The 15,533-nt window shown below is 40.6% G+C and overlaps 1 protein-coding gene across 2 annotated transcripts in view; it reads left to right on the forward strand.

Annotated features, from left to right (window-relative positions):
* The window catches only part of LOC148359118 (serine/threonine-protein phosphatase 2A 55 kDa regulatory subunit B beta isoform), a 103,214-nt gene that overhangs the window by 18,445 nt on the left and 69,236 nt on the right, over positions 1–15,533 (forward strand). Inside the window, exon 1 of one of the 2 annotated variants that reach the window (XM_088344221.1) lies at positions 12,814–13,364. The exons of the other annotated variant lie outside the window; for it this stretch is intronic. Coding sequence (XP_088200347.1) covers positions 13,298–13,364 — 67 coding nt within the window. The 5' untranslated portion in view covers positions 12,814–13,297. Of the gene's footprint in view, positions 1–12,813; positions 13,365–15,533 lie in introns of those variants that run through there. 2 annotated transcript variants of the gene reach the window in all.

Below are 15,533 nucleotides of genomic sequence, written 5' to 3' on the forward strand. Positions count from 1 at the left end.
AGGAGACACCTTGAACTGGTTGCCAGCCAATCGCAGGGCACACAGGGACACACAACTCGCTCGCTCATTCACACATAGGGACAATTTGGACCGGCCAATCCACCTAAAATGCTTGTCTTTGGAATGTGGGAGGAAACCGGAGTGCCCGGAGGAAACCCACGCAAGCACGGGGAGAACATACAAACTTCCGCACAGGAAGTCCGGTAGCTGGATTTGAACCCACACAGGAGGTTCCCAAGACCTTAGAACTGTGCCGCACACGCGCTAACCACTGTGCCGCCGTGGCGCCCGCCCCGGTGCTTCCCCCGGTGCTCGCCCCGAAACTGGGAGGTTGTGGTTCAAGCCTCGGCCGAGTCATACCTAAGACTTAAACATTGGTACCCGTTGCCTCCCTGCTTGGCGTTCAGCATTAGGGGTTGGAATTCGGGGGTTTGGTCACCTAATGACTCCCAACACCTCAGTTGGTTTGAGCGAGGGGGCTGGGAATCCCCTCCTCTGAATCAATCTCCCAAAAGAGTCAGAAATGACTCTATCTACCTCCCACTAGGGGGATATGGCTGTGGTATATATATAATATATATATATACAGGGAGTGCAGAATTATTAGGCAAGTTGTATTTTTGAGGATTAATTTTATTACTGAACAACAACCATGTTCTTAATGAACCCAAAAGTCTCATTAATATCAAAGCTGAATATTTTGGAAGTTGGAGTGGGGCTTTTTTAGTTTTAGCTATTTTAGGAGGATATCTGTGTGTGCAGGTGACTATTACTGTGCATAATTATCAGGCAACTTAACAAAAAACAAATGTATACCCATTTCAATTATTTATTTTCATCAGGGAAACCAATATAACAGCTCAACATTCACAAATATACATTTCTGACATTCAAAAACAAAACAAAAACAAATCAGTGACCAATATAGCCACCTTTCTTTGCAAGGACACTCAAAAGCCTGCCATCCATGGATTCTGTCAGTGCTTTGATCTGTTCACGATCAACATTGCGTGCAGCAGCAACCACAGCCTCCCAGACACTGTTCAGAGAGGTGTACTGTTTTCCCTCCTTGTAAATCTCACATTTGATGAGGGACCACAGGTTCTCTATGGGGTTCAGATCAGGTGAACAAGGAGGCCATGTCATTAGTTTTTCTTCTTTTAGACCCTTTCTTGCCAGCCACGCTGTGGAGTACTTGGATGCGTGTGATGGAGCGTTGTCCTGCATGAAAATCATGTTTTTCTTGAAGGATGCGGACTTCTTCCTGTACCACTGCTTGAAGAAGGTGTCTTCCAGAAACTGGCAGTAGGACTGGGAGTTGAGCTTGAGTCCATCCTCAACCCGAAAAGGCCCCACAAGCTCATCTTTGATGATACCAGCCCATACCAGTACCCCACCTCCACCTTGCTGGCGTCTGAGGCGGACTGGAGCTCTCTGCCCTTTACCGATCCAGACACGGGCCCATCCATCTGGCCCATCAAGACTCACTCTCATTTCATCAGTCCATAAAACCTTAGAAAAATCCGTCTTGAGATTTTTCTTGGCCCAGTCTTGACGTTTCAGCTTGTGTGTCTTGTTCAGTGGTGGTCGTTTTTCAGCCTTTCTTACCTTGGCCATGTCTCTGAGTATTGCACACCTTGTGCTTTTGGGCACTCCAGTGATGTTGCAACTCTGAAATATGGCAAAACTGGTGGCAAGTGGCATCTTGGCAGCTGTACGCTTGACTTTTCTCAGTTCACGGGCAGTTATTTTGCGCCTTGGTTTTTCTACACGCTTCTTGCGACCCTGTTGACTATTTTGAATGTAACGCTTGATTGTTCGATGATCACGCTTCAGAAGCTTGGCAATTTTAAGAGTGCTGCATCCCTCTGCAAGATATCTCACTATTTTTGACTTTTCAGAGCCTGTCAAGTCCCTTTTCTGACCCATTTTGCCAAAGGAAAGGAAGTTGCCTAATAATTATGCACACCTGATATAGGGTGTTGATGTCATTAGACCACACCCCTTCTCATTACAGAGATGCACATCACCTGATATGCTTAATTGGTAGTAGGCTTTCGAGCCTATACAGCTTGGAGTAAGACAACATGCATAAAGAGGATGATGTGGTCAAAATACTCATTTGCCTAATAATTCTGCACTCCCTGTATATATATATATATATATATATATATATATATATATATATATATATATATGTATAGCAAGTGATCATCATTTCCCAACAAATATTCAACAGTTGTTTCTCTTCAGAACGGACACCAATCCTATATATATATATATATATATATATATATATATATATATATATATATATATATATATATATATATATATATATATATATATATATATATATATATATATATATATATATATATATATATATATATATATATACATTACATTAAATATGTATATAGGAAGGCCTTTTCACTGTGCTGTCCCATATTCTCAGGCTTTGTATGTACAGACTTATTTATTAAATGTATGTATAAATATTAGGGCTGCAACGAGCAATTATGTTAATTATCTATTAATGTGTGAATACTTTTCTTGATTAACCAGACAAACTGACATAAGAATTCATGCAATTTACAACTAAACAGTAACTGAATTTATCTTTTCAAAAATACAAAGAACATACAAACTGTTTTAAAAAGCAAACATGCTAAAGTATATAGTTAAACTTAAATCTTCATTATTAGTAAATACAGCAAGTAATCATAATTTCCCAACAAATATTTAACAGTTGTTTCTCTTCAGAACAGACACCAATCCTCTAAGGCAAGGTTTGGGAAACATTTTGACCTAAAGAGCCATAAAAGCAAAAATATATATATATATATATTTTTTTTTGAGAGACCCACACCATGAAGTCCAACCAAACCGTCAAACCAGCTCACCAGTCAAAGGACAATTCTTCAGCAAGTTTTATTTCACTCTGTAATGTCTGATGATTTGATAAAATCTATGAAATAATAATAATTCCAGAGCCTCAACAAATATACTGCTTAAAATATGTCTCCCTTCCACAGTTACTTACGTCCGCAGTGTTGATTCTTATTTTAAATGTCATCTATGTTCTAAATAATGGTTTCAAAATAAGTAATAAGTGGGCTGGAGCCCATCCCAGCCACCTCGGGCAGTGGGCAGGGGGACACCCTGAACTGGTTGCCAGCCAATCGCAGGGCACACGGGGACAGACAACTCACTCGCTCAGTCATATCTAGGGACAATTTGGACCGGCCAATTCACCTGAAATGCATGTCTTTGGAATGTGGGAGGAAACCGGAGTGCCCGGAGGAAACCCACGCAAGCACGGGGGGAACATACAAACTCCGCACAGTAAGGCCGGTAGCTGGATTTGAACCCACGCAGGAGGTTCCCATGACCTCAGAACTGTGCCGCACACGCGCTAACCACTGCGTCGCCGTGCTGCTGACTTGGAGAATTTCTCTTCCAAATGTATGCAAATGATTGATGGATTATTTATTTATTATTAAAATAGTTAGTGGTTAGTTAGATAATTGATTAGCTGTTGAGTAATTGAGTCCTTGTTGCACCCACAGCATGTATGCATATACAGGATATTCTTTATGTACAATACACATTGTGTCTGGGTGCAGTATTGGGCGTGTTACTGAAAAACTTAAATTTATTACAGTTACGAATTACTTCATCTGATAAGTAATTTAGTTATCCCCAGATAACGCACGCCAAAAAGAAGTACTCTATATATATATATATATATATATACTCGCATAGAACTTGGCCCCTTAGGACCGCTTGAAAATAGCCGCATAATCGAATAAAATAAAAGAGGTAAAGCAACCTGTAGAAGCAATGAAGTCTTTATATTTATTGGGTTGTACAATATTGAGAGCTTGCAAGTGAACGCTTAATCGAAACAGTCCATATCCATTTTGTCTCTGGACTTCAAACCACTTGAAGATCTCCATTGATGTGTACAGTCCAAGATGTTTTTTTTTTTCTCTAGGCATGGTCAGTCGCAAAATCGGTTCTACAAGTAAAGACAACAAAATTCAGCACACTTTTACCAAAATGTATATGGTCATGTTTGCCCCGTTGATTAATCCTTTTCATTTTGATTTTTTCTGTATAAGCCACATCCCCCCTCCCTCGCACTGCCTAAAACTAACTATTGGTGACACACAACCAAATATGTGCATATAAACTGCACCCCTGATTTCCGTATATTATTTTATAGTTCTTAATTTGGCTTAGATACAAGTATATATATACTGACTGTATGTAGTGTGTCCGGTTGTATGCGTGCCAGATAAAGATAAAAGTGTGGCCGGACAGCTTGCCACCCTGTGGGTACCCAAACTACAATCTATCTGTGATCCACACTGGCAGCTGTTCTGCCAAATGGGATTTTCTTGGAGATTACAGCCTTTAAATGAAACACGGTCACAAGTGTTTGCTTTTTTGTTTTGTTGATAGATAGAGAGAGAGAGAGAGAGAGAGAGAGAGAGAGAGAGAGAGAGAGAGAGAGAGAGAGAGAGAGAGAGAGAGAGACTCTTAGGGTGTGGTGCACAAAGAACACGCTTTGTGGTAACAAGAGGGCTGGTTAAAATTTGGTCTGAATTGTTTATCGCCCAGTTAAAGTATGAGATTTTTAGGGGCTATTTATTTTTTCTTAAAGGGACAGTGTGTATTATTTAGAGACGTCTAGTGGTTAAAAAAACCTTCATTCATTAAAAAAAACCAATGTGGATTTAAATATCCATCCATCCATCCATCCATTATCTGCACCGCTTATCCTCAGTAGGGTCGCGGGGGTGCTGGAGCCCATCCCAGCTATCTTCGGGCAGTGGGCAGAGGACACTCAGAACTGGTTGCCAGCCAATCGCAGGTGGATTTAAATAATAAATCAATATATAGGAACTATCATCCAAACATGCATTTCAATACTATGCTCAACAGAGGCTGCTACAGTTACCCCCCCCAAAAATGTCTTTTTTTTAAACATTTTTTTCTATTTTTTTTTCTTTTTTCTTCATTTCACATTTTCAATTTTTTTTCAATTGTTATGTATTCTTTCATATTGTTTCATTTTTTTCTTTCTTCTCTTTCTATTTTCATTCCTCTTTAAATTTATTTTGCGATTTTTTTTCCCTTTTCTATTTTAATTTCCTTTTTTCCTTTTCTGTACTGTTCTTTTTCCCCATTCTCCTGATTTTTTTCCATCCATCCATCCATCCATCCATTATCTGCACCGCTTATCCTCAGTAGAGTCGCGGGAGTGCTGGAGCCCATCCCAACTATCTTCGGGCAGTGGGCAGGGGACACCCTGAACTGGTTGCCAGCTAGTCGCAGGGTACACAGGGACAGACAATTCGCTCGCTCATTCACACCTAGAGACAATTCGGACCAGCCAATTCACTTAACATGCATGTCTTTAGAATGTGGGAGGAAACCGGAGTGCCCGGAGGAAACCCACGCAAGCACAGGGAGAACATGCAAACTCCACACAGGAGGTCCGATCTCATGATCTCAGAACTGTGCCACACACGCGCTAACCACTGTGCCGCCGTGCTACACCAAAAGCGAGGCTCCCTTGGACTCAAATGATCAAAATAAATTTATTTTGAAAGATACACATTTTTTCCAGTCAATTATTGCTTGATGGGACACATGCATAAAACAAGAATCTGCTGATGCGTGCTTTTATCTCCTCTCATTTATACTCTTGTAATTCCCTGCTCACCAGATTCCCACAAAACAATATAGCAAGCCTGAATCCATTGCAAAATCTTCTTATAGTAAATTGAATGTTTTCATACAGCACTTTGAATCACATTTCGGTCTTTAGAAAGTGCTATACAAATACATTTTAATTGGATTAGGAAAACATAATTTAGAAAATCACTGCAGCGAGGAGAACTGTCCATGGTCCTGAAATCAATAGCAGAAGTTTGCATCCATGTCCAGTAATGAAAGGTGGCTGTATTCCCTTTCCAACCTGCTTAACCTACTTTCCGCTTGGCCGTCTTTGATCCGTCCACAGAGATAGACGCACTCAGGGATAAATATAGCGCGCTTAGCGACGAGCACAGTTTGTCAGCGTACTCCGAGGCACCCAAATGCTTCTATTTGCCTTGAACGCATTGCCGATCATATGACTGATGAAAGCTGCTTCCTCATGAAATGTGTACTTCATATTAAGCCCATTAACCCGGCCGCTATAAAACATGTTGCAACGCATTTAGGCCTTTATTGAAATGAATATGAGCAACATAAAAACATTTGAAGATGTTAATTGTCCAATTACATTGACAGCTGTTGTCGTGCATTGCAATGCCAATTGAATTGCAGTTTCCTAGCAACCGCTGAGGTACAATGCAATGATTTTTCTCCACCCTTAAATGGCAACACTTCCGTGCAGCATGTTCAGGTAATTTCAACTCACAGTGTGATGAACATGTTTTTTCGCCAATTTGCATTTTGCGGTTAGTGCTGGAAGCTCACAACCTTTCACAAGACGTTCAATTGATGAATAAAGTCCCTGAGTGTTTCTATCTGAGCTAATGATTGTACATGCCTTCTTTTCAATTATTTCGCCATCAAGGGAATGGAGCAAGGGGATTTGGGGGGAGGGACAAGGAGAGTCGAATAGGCGTGGTGGTGGTGGTGGTGGTGGTGGTGGTGGTGGTGGTGGGGGTGATTCATTCCTGCTGGTCTGAGGTCTCAGAGCAGTGGAGCATTAGTCACATGCTGATGTAATTGGAATGGCAGCAAGAGTAAAGCCTGCTGGTTTAGACACAGCCTGTAGGCTCGATTTAAAGCCTAATAGCAAAACTATACAATCAGACCCCCAACCCTCCCATTTGTCCCTTTTCATTTTTTGCACCCCCCACCTTTTCTCACACTGCCATGCAACCCCATCTGTACTCTGAGTATGGCTTCATGTCATTTACAAGCCAACAATTTCTCTGTTTTTGTTACTTTCATTTACACACTTGGCCGGATGTATGCACAGGGGTTAGGTTTTAATGCTGAGTAAATATCTCCAGAGCAAAGTGCAAAGCCAGGACAGAGTGAGCAGGTGGATCCGGGCCAGCGTGCTTGCTAGCTGGGTGTTTGCGGCTGCTCGGTCCCCTGACAGATGGACTGGCAAGGCAATCCTATTACCAGGGCGTGTGTTGAGCTCCTTTTAATGCCAGAGCGGGTTGGATAGTTAATCGTAGGTAGCGCATGTTTGCTGCTCCGACCGATCTCACGCTTTTGAATAATAATCATCCTCATTTGTTTGATAACACAGAGGAGATCTGGCACCTATTAACAAACGCAACGAACTGGAGGCATTTTTGAAAGTTATTGGCCGGCCATTGAATTTAACATCAAGCAGCAAAATCAAAATCTTTCTGTAGTTTCTCTTGTTTTTCAGATTTATTTCAAACAAGCAAATCAATGTTTAGATGTTTTTGTCCGAAATTAGACCGCGATTTAATTATTTTCCTAAATATTATTGAAGAAAAAACTCTTGTTTTTCCTCTGTGGTTTGTGACTTGTAATTTGATTTCCATTTTATTTGAAGTCTGATGTAGCCTTTTGCACTGCTAGTTATCAGTATTTGCTCTTAGAATCAATTTAATTTAAATTCACAACTTTTCAATTTGATAAAAACCGTATTTTGTTCTAAATTATATACTTTTACTATGATCCAATGTCAATTGATACAGGATACACATATTTATGGAAAAAAGTGTATCTTTAAAAGGACAGTTAACATTATTTGACCACTAAATATCATTGTTGTGCAACCGAAAACAAGTGCTAAAAAGCACAATAATGGGTAAAAACTATGGCGATTCAAAGTGACCAAACCACACCATTTTTTAATTTGTTGTTATTTTGCCCAGCCTTTTGCAAGATTTGGGTTTTATGGGTACCCATGGAGGGCAGCGCAGCGGAGCAGTGGTTAGCGCGTGAGCGGCACAGTTCTGATGTCATGAGACATCCTGTGTCGAGTTTGCATGTTCTACCAGTGCTTGTGTGGGTTTCCTCCGGGCACTCCGGTTAACTCCCACATTCCAAAAACATGCATATCAGGTTAATTGCCCGTTCCAAATTGTCCCTAGGTGTGAATGAGCGAGCAAATTGTCTGTCTCTGTGTGGCCTGCAATTGGCTGGCAACCAGTTCAGGGTGTCCCTTGCCCACTGCCCGAGGATGGCTGGGATGGGCTCCAGCACCCCCGCGATCCTACTTAGGATAAGCGTTGCAGATAATGGATGGATGGGTGCCCATAGAAGCAAAATGGCTGGCATTTACATCTGCTCCCTCGAGGTGAGGCTCATGTTATGTAAAATAATGCAAATTCCCGACTATAAAAACACACACATTTATACTACAGTATATGTATTGCTTATTATGTGAATCAATATATATCTTTTAATGAATGAAGTTTTTTCAACACCTTAGAGGCGCTAAATAACACAAACTGTCTCTTAAATCACAGGAAATGATTAAAATCTCACTGAATTAAAAATTTAACGATGTGGCAGTAACATTTCAAATAATTGCCTTCAATTGTCCTGGCATCATGTGCCGTCATTAGTGTTTTCAAAAATAAAATTTTCAACATCTAATTTTGCGCCCCGAGTCAAAGTTGCATGAACTTGAGAATTGAAGCAGTTTTAAAGGTTTTAATGCAGTAATCCTTCGCTATAAAATGATTCAACTTTTACGTTCTTGCTGCTTCACGGATTATCATCATGCAATGTGTTCTGTATTCTGATTGGCTAAAATGTACCTGAGAAAGTAAGTATTGGTAAAAAAATAAAAAATTAAGGTTTACAGGTACAGTATAGAGCACTTTTATTTGTGAGAATGCTCTGGCCCATAAAAAGGGTTTTTCTTTCTTTTCAACATTTACTAGAGTATACTTTTACAGAATGTTTACTATTTAAAGAAAATGTTTATTGTCGGATATAGCCCCTGAGCCTTTATAAAAGATTACTACTTAAAGATTTTACTCAATTTTTATCCTCAATTTTCTAACTGGACACTTGGAAATGTAATACTCATGCCCAATATTTTTTATATTGATTTGTTGGATCTAGTGATTGTGGACTGTCCGAGCTGATCCGCGCTCTCCTTCTTTCCAGTATGTTGCTTGGTATGCTGATAGCACCCTAGCACTGGCCTACCCAAGTCAAGCAATTACCACACATCTAAGAAAGCAATTGAGCATGACTAAGATATCATTGCCCAGTGATTGTCCATATACGTTCGGAACGGGGGAATCTAATTTAACCCACTTTGTCAGGGAGAATTGCGGACACGCTTTCCAATTTTCGCATGCTTCCCCTTGAGTATTTCCCGCAAATGTAAAACACAGTGGCTGTGCCATATAGATGGGTTGTCACAGGTCTTTACACGGCTCACATAGGGTGCAGAAGGGTGGAAGCAATGAGCCATGGGATGCAGAACTCGACGTCCTCTGTGAGAAAATAGTTATCGATCCTAGGTCATGTAAGGGGGCCAATTTACGAGAAAGTGCTTTATAGTCCCGAGCAGTTTCCTTTTAGGTCAGTGGCTCGTCACACTCTGCACTGGCTCAGGAGGAGTATGAATGAAATCGATGAGAAGAGATCTGATCGAAACATATATGCATAAGTGCAGAGCGAGACAGCATCGACCTGTGGTGTGGTCTCCATTCCTCCCTTTTCTTTTTCACAACCACGGCTGCTTTTTTTATGTGCCACACAAATTAGACGTCTCACCTCTGCCAGAAATTACCCGTCCAAGTGTGTGATCTAGTTGTGTATAAGCCATTCTGAAACACAGATTTACCTCCTATTCAGTTGTGCCACTCGAGTGTAACTCAGTTGACTTCTCATCAGCAGCGTTCCCTTTTGTTCTTCCAGATCCTGTTTAAATATTGATAGAAACGGGAAACACGGCGGGCTTCTCAGTCAGATCCGGGAGGTCAAGGATGGAAGCTTTTTTTCTGAAAATTTCATGAGGGGGAGCAAAGCATTGTAGAAAGGGAAGTCCACGATCCAACAATCCTCCTACGGCTTTCATTATTCCCTGTGTGGATAATGCACTTTAATGTATTCGAGTGAACGTGCAGGTTGATGGTGTGTAAAATAGCATATGTGGGAAGGTTGTTGAAAGGTATCCCAACCTTCCCCCCTAAATTCCCCCTTTCCCTTTTTTATCGCTCGAACCTTCCTCACAGCCAGACTCCTATTAAAAGTGAGGCAGAGGATCTGATGTGCAAATGGTCGTGCGGATTAGAGACTTAATGCATTTAAGAAAGGGGGGTCCCCAATCCCTTTATTGCCTCTGCTGCTGCTGTGCTTTGGGCGCCAGCAATAGGGGTGATACCCTGTCCCTTTGTGGAAGCGCAGAGATTTACCTTGAAGTGAGCAGATAAGAGCAGGGATGTGCAAGCTAATGTTTCCCTCACATGCACAAAGAGCTGTCCCGGATTATGTTACATCAAGGAGGAGGCATAGTTTGGTGTTATTAATCTGTTAATTAGATATTTAAAGAAACACAGATGACGGACCAACTTCTCATTTTCTGGGCTACTTAGGTTTTTTTTTTTCTCCCTTGCATACTACTTTTCCAAAATATACATTTTTCTATGTCTGTTGCATGTTACCAAGAATGTTTGTGGGAAATGACGTACAACTCAAGCAAAAAATGAGAAATGTACCAGTCTGGACCTCTGACTTTTAAATTTACAAGTCACAAATAATAAAAAAGTAGCAAAAAGTAGCTCCGAGCTTGAAAAAGGTTGGAGACCTCTGCTGTAAGCCACTCCAGTACAGCTTAGTTTTAGGCTTGCTGATACACGGTTCTGTACAAATATAAATTGTCATAAACTGTCAACTCATACGTTTTCCCTGTATTTTATCAATTTTTTGATCATTTCAAATTGTATACACCGTATAACAATTTTTTTTTGCTGGAAATTTTTCTTTTTAATAATTAAACTTGTTTCTTTTTAGACTGATCGAGTCTTACCCATTTCCCGGTTCTTCTCACTGGTAGCAGACCACAATGTCGTAGTAAATTGGGAAAGATACTCTGATATTGTTGTTGGAAATGTAGTTTTATGTGTGACAGTTTCTGATAGAGTAGAACCATCTGAAGAGGAGAGGAAGTCTGTAAAGTCTTGCGCTGCTAGGATTGCTACATTTATTGCACATTGGAAAAGAACTTAGATGCTGAATTAGCGGTTTGTAATGTCAATTCACACAAATTGTCTTTGTTTTTAATACAACACAGTTCGCCTTTCTGTGAGCAAATCGGTGCCGTGTTGTGTTTTTAAAGGAGCTGTATGGAATTTAGGACTTTTTTACTCCCGACTACCATCTCCTAGCTAATGTCATCTTTGTATTCTCTGTCAAACTCACTATGTTGCACGTGCAAGTACCTGCATTTTTTAGACACATTTTTTGCATCTTTCTTGGGGTTTTGGATTAGCGTTTGGACTTTACTTGAAGCAGGCTTTACTTTCACCATTTTCATGCTACACTTAAAAAATAATGCTGGGACGAACATGACTTTACTTTCCAGCACTACTTTTTTCCCCCCGATCCACTTACCTAATGTGTTTTGACCCCAAACAGCTTTGCTAAAGGTAGGTTTATTGGGAAAAAAAAAGCATAGGGGCTCTTTGGATTCAGTCGGGCATTGTTAACACATACTTAATAGAGAAGATATTTAATTCGATACTTTTTTAAGACACCTTAAAAACCACACCAAACCTTTTATAAAGCTATTCTTTTTTTTTGTAAGTTGGTCTGTATTTCTTTATTTCTTCCCAAGGGGGCATGACAGAAAATAATCGACAGGGTCCATACGGGTGCTTGAAATCCTTGGAAATGCTTGAATTTGAACGATGTGTTTTTAATAGTTAAAAAGAGCTTGAATTTTCTGTGAGGTGCTTGTAAATTCTTGAAATTGTTTCCGTCGTCCTCATCAAATCTGCTTAAAAATGACACTGCTCACTGGTGGCTTGGGTGTGACAGTGCTTTTCTTCTTCTGCCTTAATGATTATTGGAAGCTCTCATTTGTTTGTATGGCATTGTTCGATGAAGCGTCAACGCCCCCTCTAGCTTTTGCTCAAGAGGACAGGTGCATGATACACTTTAACAGCACACTATAAAATGCTTATCAGCGCAAGGATTATGTATCAACTATGGGCATTTATTATGGGCTGCAAAAAGGAAGGTAGTGTCTCTTAGTAGTAATTTCTAATGGGATGAATTTACTGCAACAGATAATGTAAGCTACATGTAGTATTAGCATTAGCGATTTTTACCCAACACCTAAATGGGGAGAGATTTGTCTTAAAAATATTTCTACTTGTATTGTTAAGATCCACAAATGATATTATGTCTTATTTTAATGGTACTGTAGAAATGTATGAATTTGCTTTGAGAGTCCTTAAGTGCTTGAATTTGGCCACGAAAAACGTGTATGTACCCTGAATTGAGGAGCACCGCTGTAAACAATCGCAATACAGCTCTGCTTAAGGCTTGTATGATTACTGTACAAATGCATATCGCAGCAAATCTTCCCTCCAGATCTATTGGACCTTTTGTTATTAGAAATTTGGTCTTTAAATTTAAACATTTAAGGTGGAGAAACTGTCATAAGTGGGTTTAAGAGGCAACCTGCTCTCAGACCAGAAGTATAGTGTCAATTTTGCACGCACTATCGTGACTGGGGCTCATCAGCATTTTAAACAGTGCGCGAGTGTGCGTGTGCGCGCGTCCGCCTCCATGGGAGGGGCCCTCATCTGCTCGAGTGCGGAGGCAGCGTCGCGGGCTTGCGTGTATGCGCGTGCACAGTGAGTCAGCTCCGTACGGAAAGCAAGACGATCGTGTTGGATGGGGAGGCACTGCTAAGTAAACGATTGAAGCAGAGAATTTGGCAAATTGCGTTGACGCATAATCCTATTTGGGAAAGCAGATCCATCCTTAAAGAGAGGAAAATCTTGAAAGAAAGATTCACGACTGCACCGGTGCTCCTTCACTTGTCAGTTTTTGGGCTGCATTTCATTCATCGGAAGCAAATTACGTCTTTGAAAGGAGAAAAAAACAAGGATAAGAAACGCCTCGTGCCAGCGTTTGATGCGTCTTGAGGTGGGGAGCATCACCTGTGCGAGTCGAGCATTTGATTGGAGTCTTTTCCATTAGCCATGACAATCTCTCCGCTGCTTCCTCGGCCCGCCTGCTGACGGTACCGGGCCAGGATGGGAGAGCTTTCTGCCGCTGTCAGGATCAAGAAGCCGATTTTTCAATGGAGGAGAGCGACACCCGCAAAATTAACAGCAGCTTCCTTCGCGACCACAACTATGCAACAGAAGGTATGGCGTGTTCTTCCCAATGAAAACGTTCAATTAGTGACTTGAATGTAACGCATTTAAACCTAAAAAATATATATAATAAACCATCAAAAGTCTTGAATAGGATGCATCATTTTCTAATACCTTTCACGATTCTCCTTCTGTTGGTGTATGTGTGTGTACTCTAATAGAAATACATGTGTAAAGGGTGAGCATGGCATAGTATTAGTATTTTTACTAACCACAAAGTCTAATGTGGTGTTCACAGAAAGTGACTCTCCTGAACAGTGTTGAATGAGTGAAATTCGTACAATTTTTTTTTTACCATTCAGACACTCTGGGACAATGTGAAACGTAATTTTAATTAATTTCTATGTCAAGTACTTCTGAAGAAATTGACAAATTAAACTGACTTTGGCTTTTACTCAGATCCCCCAAAGCTCTGGATCCAGAATCGCTCCTGATTTGAATTAAAATCAGTGTTGATCGCACAGCCAAAAGTATTGTATTTATACATATGTTACGTGCATTAGACTTGATCTAATTATCGCAATATTTTTATTCACTGTAACAGAGACTAATGTTAGAGAATGTAGAACAGAAAGTCATTCTGAAATATATAAATAAAAGCCAAAAACACAACAAGGGACACAAATATTTGGTGTGTCAGAGGATAAATCAGACTTTGAAGACCTGAAAAAAATACATTGTAAATTTTATGTTGGTACTCCATTTCTATAGTAATTTTAAAAGTTATTAAAGACCTCCCAAAGCACACACTGATAGCGACGTCAGCCATGCAAGGCTTGTACCTGCTTATTGGGGCTTCAGTGTTTTCCCTAAGGAAACTTGGCAGACCGTTTAATTCAGCGGAGCCTGGAATATACATATAACCTTTCTGTACCAAAATGAGTGCTCTACCTCCTGAGCTACTGGCGCCCATCATGGTCTTTTAACAACATTTGTCACTTTCAATGCTTAGTTTGAGCTGAAAAAGAAAATGGCATACTGATTTTTAATCAAAATTGGGGGTGGGCGCGTTACACACACAAAACAAACTGTATTCCCCCCATACCCCTCTCACATTGTAAACCCTGACCCATTTTCATGCCTGACCATATTTAGACAATTATTGATCAGTTGAAAAATATTGCTAGTGGCAAAAGGTATCAAACCTGCATAGCGCTGGTGAAAGCGCCAAACCTATCCACCAGGCCAGAAGGGACATAAATGACATGTGAAAAGGTATAAGGTTATATCTCATTATCACACTATTTTACTCAGTGATGGATACAAATGTTAGAGGATGAATACAATCTAAATTGATGAAAAATTGTGAAGAAATGTGGTCACTTATTCTCAGCACAAACTAAGCATTGTAAGAGAAAAACATTGTTAAATACGCGCGTAAACTATAAACTCAATACCAACATAACAATTGAATGTCCTCCAAAATCTGATTCATCATCAAATACAACAAAGAGTTGTTTCCCTCGTTGGGCTTTTTTTCTGTTTATTTATATCTTTCAAGACGACTTTCAGTTTTCTCAATCCTCTAACACAGTACCGTGACTACTGCAATGATGAGATAAAACCTAATGTCTTTCCTAGTGGCCTACTGTACACATTTGGTGCTCTCCCTGCCCTGATCTGATTTTGAATCCCGTTGCATCCACATTTTGGAGTTGTGATCAGCGACATTTCAACTGATCAATTCACAAATATGGTTCTTATTTAGGTTTTGTGCAACCCTAGCCCTTTGGTAGTTTTAATTCCATGTGCCTTATATTTCTAATAAACAGTATAATGCAGCACGGTGGCGCAGTGGTGAGTGGTTAGCACGTGTGTAGCACAGTTCTGAGGTCTTGGGAACCTCTTGTGTGGGTCAAATCCAGCTACCTGACATCCTGTGCGGAGTTTGCATGTTCTCCCCGTGCTTGCGTGGGTTTCCTCTGGGCACTCCGGTTTCCTCCCACATTCCAAAGACATGCATTTCAGGTGGATTGGCCGGTCCAAATTGTCCCTAGGTGTGAATGAGCGAGCGAGTTGTCTGTCCCTGTGTGCCCTGGGATTGGCTGGCAACCAGTTCAGGGTGTCCCCTGCCCACTGTCCGATGATTGCTGGGATGGGCTCCAGCACCCCCGCGACCCTACTGAGGATAAGCGGTGCTTATGAGAGATGACATGAGAT

Source organism: Urocampus carinirostris, chromosome 9, assembly GCF_059441175.1.
Source record: "Urocampus carinirostris isolate Australia breed hairy pipefish chromosome 9, RoL_Ucar_1.0, whole genome shotgun sequence".
Lineage (NCBI taxonomy): Eukaryota > Metazoa > Chordata > Actinopteri > Syngnathiformes > Syngnathidae > Urocampus > Urocampus carinirostris.